Consider the following 15716-nt stretch of genomic DNA (forward strand, 5'->3'; position numbering starts at 1 on the left):
TATGGTCAGGTTTCGCATTGAATGTTAAAAGAAATAAAAATGATGATTGTGTTGCGCTTCACAGCGCGATGTGATAGACTCAGTGAAGGCTGCCTCTGTGGCTGCCACGACAATTGCTACGGGAGCACGATCTCAAGGGAGTGCCACTGGACACGTCATTGGTCATCTGATTAAATGTCAAAATATTCGCTCAGAGTCCGCTGGGAAGGGCTCCATATTGTTCATTGTATTACGTATTTGTGTAATGTCTTCCCGCTAGCACCCTTGTTATTCAGTTGACATCTTGAATCCTTTTGCACCTGACTTTTGAACTGTACAGTTATTCTTTCACCTTTTAAGGGGGGGTGTTGAGCAACAGGGCAGAACTTTTACAGAACACATATACGACCAATGGGAATTGTCCCAGCGACGCTTTGGCCGTCTAGCAAACGATCGTCCATCCAATCCGTTAGACACGAAAGCCAGCGGAAGCCTGAGCCGTCGGTTCCGATTAACGTCCTTGTCATTTCACATCCTTCTTTTTTTCTGATTAAAAGTTTACCTCACCTTACTTCATCTAAGAGTGAAATTAAGACGCCGTCTTTTGGTGGCGACTTCGACCATTTGTAGTTTGATGAGTGAGTGGAGTGATTGAATGAGTAAACTTTATTAAATGCTTGGGGATCTTTTATCTTGACCTCTTCAGCCGAGGTTGACGAGCGGTTGGCGCCCCCCAGTCCAGGGCACCACTGGCTTTCGCCAGCTTGCGAGCTCTTGTGACAAGGTAGAGCTGAGCCTCCGGATCACAGCTGGCCATCAAAGCCTCCCACTGCCTTTCATTTGGATTTGGAATGGTTTGTATTTGATGTGCACTGCATTCCCACTTTCGCTGCTTGCAGTTCCCGCTCAAGCTAAGTTCATACTCTATTCACTCCATTTTTCTCTATCCCTTTCTCCGGACACTATTTGTGCCAAATTTCCTTGCTGCTCGAGAACTTTTTATTCTTCTCAGCTGAGCCCTCTGCAATCGATTGATATTTACGCAAACGTTTTCTGCTTTGGCCTTCTTGGTCCTGTTAAATTTTCTTAGGTGGGTTTCAGCCTATATTATTTTTCAGGTGTAGGCTTTTAGTTCCCGCCTTTATTTTTGCCTATTTTGGCTTTCGCTATGCCTTTTGGCAGAGTCACAAAACATGAGACATGAAGCCAGATAAATCTTTCGTAGGATTCCAAAGCCCTATGGTACCTGAGGGTTACTTTGTATCGCTTTCATGATAATTGGAATCGATGGGAATTTATTGTCAATTAGCGAAAAACGCAGAAATTGATATCATTGTCCCCGCCGGATGGTGCAGTGGTAAGACGCCCGACTACTGTGCCGGAGTACCCGGGTTCGAACCCGACCTCGGCGGCTGCGTTTCGATGGAGGCGAAACGAAGAGGCGTCCGTGTGCTGTGCGATGTCAGCGCACGTTAAAGATCCCCAGGTGGTCGAAATTACTCCGTAGCCCTCCACTACGGCTCCTCTTTCTCTCTTTTTAATTTCACTCCCACCTTCCTTCCTTCCCTTACGGCGCGGTTGAGGTGTCCACATAAATAGAAGTGAGACAGTTACCGCGCCTTTCCCTTCCTATAAATCAATCAATCAGGTGAGGAACTTGTGGGGAGAGAGGAGACTAAAGAATTTAAGGTTTTGTTAAAAGCTGGTAGTCCTTTTCGAGTTTGTTGACTTTTGAACTTACCCCTCTCACTTCTTGGCCTTCTATCGAGGCGCTATTATATTCGCTCAAAGCTAGAGCCACAACCAACGGCCACAACAATGGCGTTGGCGATGGTGGTGAGCTGGTAAAGCAGCCATTTAGAGATTTTGTAGTGACACCATTGATGTTGATATTTGTGTTGATTCAGGCACAGTCAGTAAACGAAACGTTTATGGGCTAGAAAGTATTTCCAATGTCATCGCTTTAATTAGCTTCTTTTCCTACTTTTATGGTGGAAATTAAATACATGCAAACTACTTCCGATTTAAATCGGATATGCGGTTTCCGCTTAGATGCTTTAGAGCCAAAATTACCACGCAGAAAGCTACGATGACCAACTAAGAGTTGTGGCGTCGTACCTTTGAGCGAATGTAATCAAGCCATTAAGAGTTCGTTGACTCGAGCTACGCGTCTCCTCCTTGGCTCATCAGAGCACGGTTACCGCGACTGTCTATACTCTCGAGGAAATTCTTAGTTCGTGCGCTTTATTCCAAGGCACGTTGAATGAGGGCCGTGGGAGATGGCACCGAGCCGAGTCACGCGAACGCCTTGGGACGGATGGCTGGAGACAGGGCATTGTCCTCTGTGTAGACGCTCCCCTTGAGGTCCTCCTGGCTCAGATGGTCCACCACTGCCGCGCCCACGCAGTCGCCCATCACGTTCACCACCGTCCGGAACCGGTCCCTGTCGTCAATAGACAGGTGGTTCAATGATTACATTTTTAAACCGGCTTCTCTGTGTATACTCCTTGAAAGGGCCGCGATGGCTCGCTTTATATGCGTTTAGCTGCAGATTCCAAGGTCGCCGGATAGATTCCTGGCCGCGGAAACCATCTTTCGGTGAAGGTATCGTAAAATAAAATAACACGTGACACCGTAGTAAAAGGCACCTTTGGCCTTTAGTGGTCTGTAGTAGGGTGTCATAGTCACCGAACCACCACCGCTGCTACCTATGCCCCGCCGGGGTGGCGCAGTGGTTACGGCGCTCGTCTACTGTTCCCAAGGGCGCGGGATCTAATCCCGGCCTCGGCGGCCGCTTTTCTATGGAGGCGAAAAGCAAGGCGCCCGTGTACTGTGCGATGTCAGTGCATGTTAAAGAACCCCAGGTGGTCTAAATTTCCGGAGTCCTTCACTACGGCGTCTCTCATAGCCTGAGTCACTTTGGGACGTTAAACCCCAAAACCAAATCAAACATTTCAAAGGAGAACTGCAAACGCGCCTGCGTGCTTCGTAGTGTTCATAGTGTTCATGATGATCGACGGCCGAAGCCCTCAGCTATCACTTTCTTCCCTCGCTCCGTTGCCTTCTCCAATCCTCCATATACAAAGTGTTTCTTAACTTATACCCATATACGCGCAATAAACCGACTACTTCGCATGAGGGCATGCTTTTGTGTGCGTGAGAAAGTGAGCGTGACATCCAGATGCGTTAACACGGTGGACAGAGACGACGGGGAGTGAAAGCTACCGAACAAGTTGCACTGTGCCCTTGAAGACTTTACATCCACTCCAGTGACGGCATGAAGCTTCCGTACGTAGCTTTTTCTATCAACGCAATAGCGTTAGAGGCCCATTCACAGAAAATCCGACGTCGCTGTTGGCGTTGCGAATGAAAAATCACGAACATGTCGCTGGCAAGCGGTAGCTGGCAACTCACATGGCCGAGCCCTGACTGAACATAGGGTTGCCAGACGTTTGGCAGGAGCTGCCAACTTTAGGCCCTTCTTTTATGTGAGAGGATGATATCAAGATCAGCCTGACAGGACCATTGCATTCACGTTACCTCTAGTCCACTTAGGCATGCATAAACTGATTGGTTAAAATAGGGCTCTATATGTGGACTGGTAGCCTACGTTACCCTTAAAAACGGAGCTTAGGTGTCCCCTGTAATTTTTATTGCTTACTTAGAGTATTTTTCCTGTATGAGGCGACATCTACACAGTGCTCTGCGCCTCCAGAATAAGATATCAGCGCAATATTTTGCTCCTAACGAATATGTGGAAGAAATTGCAAGTTTCACGGTGGATGTCACCACGAATCAGATGAGCAGCTCAAACAAGAGAATCTTGACGGCCTTGAATGATCTTTGTTCACTTGTGTATTGGTACCGTAACTTTCCAATGAGGTTAAGGAATATATATGAGCCCTGCAGGCATGAGAAATACGAACGCGAAGGTGTAAAGTCCAGCTTTGACAACTAGGGTCTTTCTCTCGGGAAAACCATTTGTGGAAAGAAATGATACCTATCTATATTTCAGACTCTAAGGTGCATGGAAAAGCTATAGAGTTTCAGTACTCGTGAAAAATTAGTGATTCCAGCTTAAATGCAAACTGATTTCTACGGCAACAAGAACAAACAGGTACAATACAATGAGTAAAAAAACCTAGGAATTGACCCAGATTTATGCTGCGTCAAATGTTGATTTGTACAGTTTTCATCTTCCGGTCGCGCTTCAATGACAGCGAAGTGGGTCCAGTTTAGCTTGAATGCGTCAAAGGAATCAAGAGGCAGTCAGCGAAGAGGAAACTTTTGCGGACCGCATTTGAATTTCAACCACTCAACACAACATTTCATTGGCAGGCATTGGCACTGTGCTTGTAAATTTGCACAGAATTCCTACCTGGAAAGCTGCAATTTATGAACCTGGACTTGAACCCTGCAATGCAAAGCAATTGCGCCTTCTTCTTTTTGATGCACGAAGGATATTGGGCCCATCAATAATTAAATTTGACTTCTGGTCATTTATGACCCATGCAAGACTAGTTGTAAGTAAACAGATCCCTCTACTGAGCGACTTTGTCGTTAGTGTCAACTCAAGGACAGAGCACACTTATGTGCAAGTGCCCCGCCACGGTGGTGCAGTGGTAAGGCGTCCGACTACTGTGCGGAGTACTCGGTTCGATCCCGAGCGTAGGCGGCTGCGCGTTTCGATAGATGCAAAACGGAGGGACTTCCGTGTGCTGTGCGATGTCAGTGCACATTAAGGAACCCCAGGTGGTCAAACTTTTCTCCACTACGGCGTGTCTCATAGCCTGAGTCGCTTAGGGACATTAAGACCTACAAACCAAACCAAACTTCTGCGCAAGCATGTGAAAGTGTATTCAGTTTTAAATACGTGCGCGAATTTCCACGCTATTAACTACTCTTGACTTAAAACAGCTCGGTGACCCTTGTTGTGCTGTTATAAAACCAGCATAAAAGTTTTAAACGCACGATATTGGAAAGTGACACCGAGCGTAGCAGTGGGAATACGGCCTTTTCTTCGCGAAGGCAATGCGCTAATGTTGCAGCCAGTTAGGCGCTGGCTTATCTCTTTCACAGTGGGAAAGGCATCGAAGACGATGACAGTGCGTCGCTGTTTGGAGCGGGCGCTTCTTAGATAAAAGAATCGATAAGCGCGCCTCCCTTGGTTACGTCTGTCGCCAAGAGCATTCGGCATTACCGCGTCTTCTTCGACTGGCGCTATACAATTTGGGTGGGGAGGTATTTCGCAAGGCGTGGGTCTGCTTTAACGCATTCAACGTGCTTGCTAGTAGTGAAATAGAAGGACATGAATGTTGTGCTGCGCTGTGTCCGGACTTTGGTCAAGACGACCTTCGACTGTTGGCGATTCAGGGCATGTTTTGAACCGCATCTGATTCGACAACATGCAAGAATCACCGACTCGGGTAAGTACTCGCTGAGTTGTGGGTTCGTATTTCGAAGATACAGTCGTGGTTAGCATTGACGGCTGTTTTAGTGCCTTGTGTAGAGGTGCGAAAATAGCCGTCGTGCAAGATGCTGATAGTATTTTATAACTGCAGCGCGACAGACGTAGCAAAGAAGAAAACCCAAAATGCTGTGCTGTTTTGTGCCCCGTTTTCTGTGTGATATTTGTAGCGCTGTAGTTACGGTGCATAGTGTCTTGCATAAGAAGCATGTTAGCTTCTTGACAGTGTAGTAGTTGCTTCATGCAACAGGGTGTAATGAGTTGCTGCGCTACGCTGGGATTTTCGAGTGAAACAACTGTAATAGTTTCGACGTTCTCGCTCCAGCTTTTGACAGTGTACTTTGCATCCAATTTTTCCTTAATTATTAGTATTGTAATATATTTTGCATTTATGGCAGGTGGTTCCCAACTGTGGAGTTACAGTGCAAAAACTGCGTAGCAATATTAGAAGCCAGTCACAACTGGAACTTCAACTGCGGGTTTACTTTCTGGGCTCGATACGCTTTTTTTTTCGACTACTTTCTTCATAGGTCTACTATCGCACAACCATCAAAAATCGGGAGCATCGTCGTTCTCACGGCACTTCTTGACTACCGCGCTCAATGTAATCCACACTCGAGGGACATATATTGCACATTTTCAGCCGCCTAATTTTGCCAACTAAATGGTGCGTCCTCAGTGCGTGCACTTCGCGTGAATTGTGTGAAATTGCAAGTCCTCCAACCGCGCCTCACTCGTCGGCAGATTCTCGTCCGCGCTCCTACACATGACGCAACCGCTTTGATGAAATGTGATGCGAATTTTGGGCCTGAAGCAGGTTGCACGAACAGATCCCCATCCGCCAAATGATCTCCGGGTGAGATCCATTTCAACACGCACAAAACAGTTGATAGCAGCCATGTAAGTACTTCTGGCGGACTTCCTTGGCTGTCAGGCAGAGCTCTCAGATGCGGTCGCGCAAAGCTCAGTGGGTCAACGCGATCGGCGGCTGTTGATATGCATACTGTCTGTGCTGGAACACGGCGCTCTAACCGGCTGCATGGGTGGCAGCGAGATAACTCGTCTATACAGTCGAAATCTATTGAAAATCTGCTACTATAAGCTTTGGATGACGGGCTTGATCAAGACTTCTTTCCCTACACTGAATAACTGTTTAAACTGGCGAATAGGGTCCGAAACCTGGGTTCCCCTTGGATGGCAGCGGCATAGTACCCAGACTCCCTATATATCTTGCTTCTTAGTGGATTCACATAGCTCTCCCGGTCTGCAGATTGCACCGAATCTGACGATGTAGTCGGCATTTCGCTTTGGCACAGAAACAAGCTGTCGATTCTGCAGTAATACCAAAGCATACGCACTGCGTGTTGTGTGATAGCAAACCGGAACTTTATGCTGATGAGCTTCACGTTTTGAGAGCCTGAGGCACTCTCTCGAAACGCGTTCATCTTTGGCATTGTAGTGGAAGTATTAATCGAATATCAATATATTTTCGCTCTTCTCCACCCACCTGCGCATTGTATCAGAGCACAGGTGACAGTGTTTGGTGTAATCGAAGCACAAATTTGGAGTTCCCTGGAAGCTTCGGCATCTCTTGTCTGTAATGGGCGCTTGACTATTTCGATGCAGTTGGACTGTTGGCATCGTGAAGACAGCATAGGGCTAAGCTTCATTTTTATGGTTGTGAGCTCATTGTGGTTTCTTAATGAGCCAAAGCTATGCGAGCATATTCGGTTACTGCATGACGCTTTCGAGTGGTGTAGCCGTGGCTTGCTTGATGTGCTCTGGCGAGGATGGAGTAAATTCTCCGTCTGCGTGACACCATGTGCAGGAGGGCTGACGCCAACGAGTTATGATGTGCTCAATGGAAGGTGGAGCTTTCTGCTATTTGGTGATGTGCACTTTTGGCGGCGGTGCTGGATTTTTCCTGGGGATATGGAATGTAGTACGTGGGGGTCCTTAAGGATCAAGGATAAAGCGCGTTGATGAAGGCCTGGCTGTCTCCTCCTGCTGGAACCGGAAGGTCAGAAGTGGACCTCACTGCTCCTTCTTAATGTGCATTCCTGGAGGTGGCAAGGGATGCTCATTACATTTAATCAGAGTCGGGCATTGAAGCACTCTGGCTGAACCTAGAACACACGTAGAACGCCTTTTGATTCGTGCATATTAAACCGACTCCTTAGGCTTCAAGTGGACGTGGAAAGTCCATGGATGACCAGAAGGCTTTGGCGATTCGCTGTTTTTGTGCGGTGATGGATGTGGTGAATAAATGTAGCGGCCTCCACAAGGGAACTGCTGCTGTGCCCATACGGCAATAACTTGCGCGAGTGGCAAGAGAAATATTTATTTTGCTTTGTTTATTCTTTCTGCTCTAATTTTAGTTCATCATCATCATCATCAGCCTGATTATACCCACTGCAGGGCGAAGGCCTCTCCCATATTTCTCCACTTAACCGGGTTCTGTGCTAGCTGCATCCACTTGACCCCTGCGAACTTCTTAATCTCATCCGCCCACCTAACTTTCTGCCGCCCCCTGCTATGACCAATTATGACCAATTAAAATTTTCCTTGCAATGTCATATACCACGTTTTTTTTTTTTTTATCTTCGTGGGTTTTTCGATTTTTTATAACTTGCCTGTAACCCCTCTCCCTCAGCTCTGAGGGCCTTTACGGGCATTTTGTAGAAATAATGTTAGTAGTCGTGCCAAGTTGGCAGTGTCACGTTTGAGGTGGCCAGAGAAAAAAAAATCTGCTTCGTTTATTAAGGGAGAGGAAGACCATCTGACGTGAGCAGGTTGCTTAGATCTTGGAGGGATGCAACGACTTCTTGGTGGGGCCCTCTTTCGTTGTTGAGGTGTACAGGAAATGCGCAGTGAGGTTCAGTTGATGTTTTCGTGGGTTCCGCAAACGTGTGATAGTACGAAAGGGAGAAATTAGAAGGGAATAAGAAACGGAAGAGAAAATGGAGGACTGTCGCTTGATATTCTAGCTTTCCTTAGCCTTCAGTGCCCTGTCTCTGACGCCGCGATGCTTATAACGGACGTTTCAGCTAGCCCAACCGAAAATTCCTGAAAATGGAGTAGTCGAAAGAAGAAGAAAAATATCTTGCCTGGAAGAGCTTGTCTGCCGTGAACAATGTCTATTATTTTCGAAATTATGATAATTACTTAGTTATTTATCTCAATACACTTATCGAAATTACCACTGCAAGCATTGATTTGGCAGCCGCGTACAAGACGGTGTCATATCAGTTTATGCAACGAAGAAGAAAAAAGGGGGACGGTCATACATCTGATGGTGAGCTCTGTCCTGATGATTGATCAGGCATCTGATCGGACGTCCTGCGCGTGGAGTCTGATTTGTCCTCTATGATCACTTTACTCAGGATAATTGCTTTACTAGGGTGGCAGTATGCGAATGAGTAGCCCAGCCCAGGAACCTACGAAGGTGGCAGGTGGGTCGTGCTCCTGGAGGGTAGGCGACATTCCAGCTGCGCCTTTGAATTCTATTTCGCCGTCGCTTTTTCGTCCCACCGAGATATGGCCGAAGGCACCGCCTCCTGCTGCCAATGCCGTTCGCGGTCGTACGCAGAGTTCGTATCCGGTGGCGCTCGGTGTGGGCCCTGAGTCAAGCGGCTGTCTGTTCTGGAACGCGCTCGGCGGTGCTCTTCAAACATGGTAGCGCACAGGCAGGCGAGAGCTTCCTTCTGTTGTAAATCGGCCATAGAGATGGGCTCACAGCGAACTAAACAAAATACCACCCTTTTCCGAGTCTATAATTCACACCCTCCTGAAAGGTTGAATTGTGCTAATGATGCACTGTCTAAATTATTGCAGTGCTGTACTGCACCTCTTCAAAGAGTGAATATGCACTTCAAAGCACCCTTTCAGGAGGTTGTGAATCATGAAAATACACTTTTGTGGCTGCGATTTTGTTTACCGTACACGCTCTGCATCACACCCTGTCCAATGGTCCAATGGCGCTTTGTGCGCTTTCACTGTTCTCGCTCAGGCTGATTCGGATAGCACCCTGCGGATGGTTACAGTGGTAACCATCTGTAACATTGGCTCTCTCTGAAGCTGCTGTCAGAGAGAGCTCCAAATCACAGCTTTCGTTGAAAATAATCATCGCAAACTACGTGGCTGTTATCATTTGAGATGCGAGGCCATAGAAAGGGCATGCCGTGGTATACAATGGCACAGAAAGATGGGCTCCGTAAGCATTTGAACCGGTCACCTGCAGAAGTGCTGTTTGCACTGAACTTTCTGTGGGCCTTATGTACTGCTCAGTTCCCGTTTCTTTCACCAGGAGATAATTTCTCTCTTGTTTCTGAAACTGCTGCGGCACCTTTTTTGTGTGTCTACGAACTCAACAGTAGAAATGACCCCCATCATATTCACATAATTGGTAATCATTAAATTTAGTTTGTTCCAACAGCCTATTCACATAAATGGTAATTATGAAATCTAGTTTGCTATCTCAATAGGATTATACCTTCAAAATCCATGCCGTCTGCTTGTTTCTGACGGTATTTGCGTGTGTGCAACTTTTGAAAGCAATGACAACATCAAGAGGTACCAATATTTACTTCCCCAGTGTAAGGTTATAGAACCGCTATTAGGCGTTAAGTGATTAATGGCTATGTTGAAACTTGCACATAGATGCCCATGACCCTTCCGAGTTTCGCAGCTTCATCATCAGTTATAACAAATTAAAATAGTACGCACAGGAACCAGTCGACGGTGGCGATGAGGCCGATGCCCTCGGCGGGCAGTCCAACGGCTTGCAGGACGATGACCATGGTGACGAGGCCACCCCCAGGAATTCCCGCCGCCCCCACGCTAGCCACCGTAGCGGTAACGCTGCACGTAGACGCGAAAGCGCAAAGTGGAACGACGTGTGAGATATGAACACCGCACAGCGTGGCACTGCACTGCAGTGCACTTCACTATACTGCAATCTAACTACTTTTAAACGCGATACAGCCCACCATAGGGGCTCAGCGGTTAGGTTGTTTAACTGCTGGTCCTAAGGACGAGGGTTCAGTCTCGGCCGCGGCTCGATGGAGGCAAAAGCGAGGCGCCCGTGTTCATTGCGATGTCAGTGCGTGATCAATGGCCCCTGATTGATTCATAGGAATGGAAAGTCTCACTTGTTTTCGGTGGACACCTCAACCGCGCCGTAAGGGAAGGGAGAAAGGTGGGAGCGAAAATTGAAAGAGAGAAAGAGGAGCTGTAGTGGAGGGCTACGGAGTAATTTCGACCACCTGGGGATCTTTAACGTGCGCTGATATCGCACAGCACACGGGCGCCTCTTCATTTCGCTTCCATCGATACGCAGCCGCCGAGATCGGGTTCGAACCAGGGTACTCCGGCACAGTAGTCGGGCATCTTACCACGATCAATGGCCCCTGAAATTCTACTTGCGGTAAAATTCTAATGCAAGAAGTTCATAGAGGTGGTCTTTGTGAGTATTCGAGTCAAGTTATAAAGGTCTGCGTGGAGCCAATAATTTGCAAATTATTTTCAAAAAGTGCTCCTTGCGACTGCTCGCAGCCGATTTGGGCGACACATCCCCGCGCGCAAACCTCCGACGTCAGTGGGCCTGCTGGGCACGCCCACTCATTGGACGCTCCTAAGCTATGTGGGCGGGACGAGGCATGGGGGGGGGGGGGGTGGAGGGGGGCGGGAGCCGTCGTCGCGACTTTACTTTTTTCCTTGCGCATCGGCGTGGGTTGAGTTAAGGGGGGATAGGAGAAGTATCATTTATGATCGCCCATATGTTCAGGGCTAATGAAGCTAGCTTAAACATTATTGCGTTGCGGAACAGGTTGATGGAATACTTATTGCTAGTGCGCGTTTTAAAATTTTTGAATACTTTTCATGGGCCCTTTAAGGAACATCGGGTGATCTACTTTTCCTGAGCCCTCCACTGCGGGATTCCTCATAACCCGAGTCGCTTTGGGAAAATAAAACATATGCATCATACACTATACACTACACACACGACTGTACATTGCACTTTGCAATACCCAACGCTTCGCAGCACACTGCAGTTTGCAATACACTACCACTCGTAATACTATACGCTAGACTACACCACACTGCATAATGGAATGCAATGCACTCCTTACTTTTGTAGCGAAAGCTACACTGGCCACGAACTTGCGATTTCGCTGTGGCTGTACTCAGAGGAGGCACAGAATGGCCTTAAGCCGTTGCCTAGCAACCAGAGCAGCAGGCGGACGCCGGCGCTCGCCTCGGAGCCGCCGTCGCCGCCGTTTGGTATGACGTCACACCGCTTGCCTCATCGTTGCGCTCGCCTTCACTCGCTTCGCCAACTGTGTCACATGCCTGATAACTATTTCTAATTAGTGACGCCATCACATGGTGACGTCATCGGCCGTGACGTCATGACCGGGTGTGACACCATCATGACATCACATCCGGCTATGTCTAATAACCGAAAGTGATAATGAAGTCACGATTAGTGATGTCGTCACCAGATGGTTCACGCATATACGAAGCTGACTCTGCCGGGCGTTCGACCCAGGCGTCCGTGCGGCACCCTTCCTCGAATGCTCACCACAGAGCATATAGAAATAGACGCAGTACAATAGGCATCAGCGCTTTTCAAAATGGTTTAAAACAAAATGGTTTACAGAAAAGAAACGGTGCAGTATCTGTCACAATTCTCCGCGGACACATTAACCGAGCTGTAAAGAAAAGAAGGAAGGTGGCAGTGAAAAAAGTGCCGTAGTGGAAGGCTTCGGACCACTTCGCCATAGACGCTTTCGCCTCATCGCACTTTAGTAGTCCAAAGTACCCCTAGAATGTTTTGTGCTTAAAGGCCCACTGTCCACCCTCCGGTCGAAAATATTTTCTTCCCCGGTGACTGTGAGACTTCGCCCCTAAAACGCAAGGCCGCAAAATGTTTTTGAAAAGAGTAACTAATAACGCAGTTACAGCCACCGCAATCACCCGATTCTGTCATGCTTCTCTCCTTCCGTTCCCTCCCAAAGGTTTTTCACTCTCCTTCCCGAGGTCGTCTAGCCTCCGCAAGACAAATTCCCCTTCCTCCTCCGCGTTTGGCGGGAGGTGGGGCGTGGCACTCCGCGAGCACGGGAAAAAAAAAGAAAAAAAAAAAAACGGCCGAGGGAGCGCGCGTCGCTGGATTCAGTCTGGCCGTGGCGAGGGAAAAGCGCGCAGCGAGCGGTAGACACTCAACCTTCTCCCGTCAGTCAGCGAGACGGACCAATGGACGTCGTTCGCGGTACGTACGTCATTACTGTGGCCGGTCGGGCCAGCGCAGGAAACGGGGAAGCTGGCTTCCCTAAGGAGAGCATGAGAGAGCTTTGAATTGTATTTTCGATGCTTTGCGGCGCGCGTGTCACTGTAGCATTTTGCACAGACTATCTCCAGTACCTGATCGAAACACTGCGCTCCTTTGCTTAAAAGGGCCTTCCCTGGACAGTGGCCCTTTAATTAATGCTTGCTGTGCATCAAACTGCAGCTGTAGTGGCTTTTGAAGTACATTTTTCTGCTTTATAACCAATTCAAATGAAACTCGTCCCGTTAAACCTTACTCAACAATGTCCTCGTCATAAAACACGTTTGGCTATAACATAACTCGCTCTACCTTATACATTTCCTTTAGTCAGTTAGACTTGTTCTTAAAGCCATGTGAGTGGCGGTGAAGGGTGGCAGTTCCTGGCCCTACATGGCTGGGACGGTTAGTCAACGCCGCCTGCGGCGGAGGCTAGCCAGCCACCCAATTTTTATCTGTTGCAGGTCGTCATTGCACGCGCCACAGCTTCGGTGGTGATTGGTGATGATGATTGGTTCACAGGAAGGGAAATGCGCAGTATCTGTCACACTTAGTCTGTGGACACCTGAACCGCGTCGTAAGGGAAGGGAGGAAGATGGGAGTGAAAGTGGATAGAGAGAAAGGGGAGCCGTAGTGGAGGGCTACGGAGTAATTTCGACCACCTGGGGATCTCTAACGTGCGCTGACATCGCACAGCACACGGACGCCACTTCGTTTCGCCTCCATCGAAACGCAGCCGCCGTGGTCGGGTTCGAACCCGGGAACTCCGGGCAGTAGTCGAGCATCTTACCACCGCACCACCCCGGCGGGGCAATAGCTTCGGTGGTGGACGACGGTTGTTGTTGCGGCCCGCGTCTTTCTCTCCCTCTTCTTTTTCTTCCCTATTTTTTTCTTCTGTCCGTGACCTCGGCGGCTGCGTTTCGATGGAGGCGAAACGAAGAGGCGTCCGCGTGCTGTGCGATGTCAGCGCACGTTAAAGATCCCCGGGTGGTCGAAATTGCTCCGTAGCCCTCCACTACGGCTCCTCTTTCTCTTCACTTTCACACCCACCTTCCCATCCCTTACGACGCGGTTCAGGTGTCCGCAGAAAACAAGTGAGACAATTACCGCGCCTTTCCCTTCCTATAAATCTCTATTTTTTTCTTCTGTCCGCACGAGGCAGCGGAGGTGGCTCGGCTACAGAGCCAGTAGCAGGCCCGTGTATTTTCTTTTCCTTTTTCCTACAGCTACAACAACAACATCTGGTAAGGGCTAGCCCAAAAAGCCCCCTTCACCCAAAAAAATAGACACCTAAGCAATTCGCCTTTAAGGCTATGACGTGACAGCGGTAATTTCTCTCGTTTGCCAAGGCTCCTAGGGGATACATACCTGATTACTAATCGAGTGAGTATGAGAGTCCATGTACGCGAACAAGTATCCCCTAGTATTCGCCAAGTATCCTAGGGGATACTTGTTCGCGTATATGGACCCTCATACTCACTCTATTAGTAATCAGGCATGTCTTCTACGTACTCATTCCCGTACAGTCGTATGTGAAAGGCCACCCATAACGGCCTGGTTAACCAAGCTGTACCAACGTGGCTGTGTCATATAAGGGTAATGCTTCTGAGAATGCAAGGGCAATGAAAGGCTGATTCTGCCACTACCATCCCATTTTAAAGGAGAGACCAGAGTTGGTAGCTCCTGCCAAATCAGCCATATAATGTGATCACGTGACGTCAGGTCAACCCACGTCCAACCAGTTCCCGGCCATGCCAGCCACCAGACATCGCCTGCCAGAGACATGCCATTAATTTTTTGCTTAATGTTGAAGCCGAATCTTCTGAAGAACGCACGAAACGTTTCACGACGTCACGGTCAAATATAAAATAAAACATAACAATGAGACGGCCAAGCTTGGAAGCAAGGCGCGATCTTTATCACAGCTCCTCGAGTATGGAGGGGTGCTCACTTCTGATTCAGAGGACATATAGAGTCGCTCAAGGTCGGTCTCGAGCGGTGAGTATAGATGCGGAGAGCACCTATAACTTGCTCCCACGCTGTCGATGAAAGTAGGCCACGGGCTATACGTTTATTTGCTGACTCGAACGTTCCTGGGGGGTCTCAGTGAGAAACGACCGACACGCCATTGTGATACCTTGCTCTACCAGGTGCCCATATCCTGCCCATTTTAGAGAAACATCTGTAACCCGGACACAAACGCTCCATTTCCTATTTTCGGGATGAGAGCAGTCTTCGTGTCGTTCGTAACGAAGCGATCGATGGTTCCTTGGTAGTATCCATTCGCTTAGAGCAGCGCTTTTAGCGCTTGTGCATGCTATAAGAGAGCGTAATTTTGGTGTCTGGGAGAGCAGCAGACCAGAAGCCGAAGCATCTTTGTATTTAGAAGACAAATCTCAATATGTTTCGGGGAGAACTCTTTTGCAGGAATTGTATACCTGAAAATTTACAGAGTAACGTTAAAAGCAGATTGCACTACCCACAGTCGCTATCACCTACAAGGTATTTAAATCTATTGGGAAAGAATAGAGAATTACGACTGTACGGAATAAAGCTGAGAAAGACATCTCATAAAATAATGTTATGCGGCGGAAAGCCAGTGAAGACAGCATGACAGACGGCGATGAAATGCTTTAATCAGTTCCGGCGGGCCTGCTCACGCCACTGGCCGCTTCTTTCTCAACCATAACACTACCCGGGGCTACCAAACAATCGTCCCGATCGCGGTCAAAGAAGAAGGCCGTTGTGAATCAGGCGTGTGACAGGATATGGGGCCTAACTGGATGGATTGGGACAGAATTCAGAAGAAATGGCTTACTGCCATGATAATGACGGGGGAAGCCTGGCCTAGGAAGATTTCAGGCCACAGGTCGCCATGATCCGACGGCCGAGGTCCAGGCACGCATCGCACGGCATGGGCAGGGGCGATGTGCTCATGTGTGGCGG

The 15716-nt window shown here is 48.4% G+C and overlaps 1 protein-coding gene across 1 annotated transcript in view; it reads left to right on the plus strand.

The window, feature by feature from the left end:
* Positions 1 to 5202: 5202 nt before the first annotated feature.
* LOC146182396 (m-AAA protease-interacting protein 1, mitochondrial-like) overlaps positions 5203 to 15716 on the plus strand; it is a 275077-nt gene continuing 264563 nt past the window's right edge. Inside the window, exon 1 of the mRNA XM_084577484.1 lies at positions 5203 to 5405. Coding sequence (XP_084433610.1) covers positions 5385 to 5405 — 21 coding nt within the window. The 5' untranslated portion in view covers positions 5203 to 5384. The remainder of the gene's footprint in view (positions 5406 to 15716) is intronic.

This window comes from Amblyomma maculatum, chromosome 8, assembly GCF_055883805.1.
Source record: "Amblyomma maculatum isolate TAMU_Amacu chromosome 8, ASM5588380v1, whole genome shotgun sequence".
Classification (NCBI taxonomy): domain Eukaryota; kingdom Metazoa; phylum Arthropoda; class Arachnida; order Ixodida; family Ixodidae; genus Amblyomma; species Amblyomma maculatum.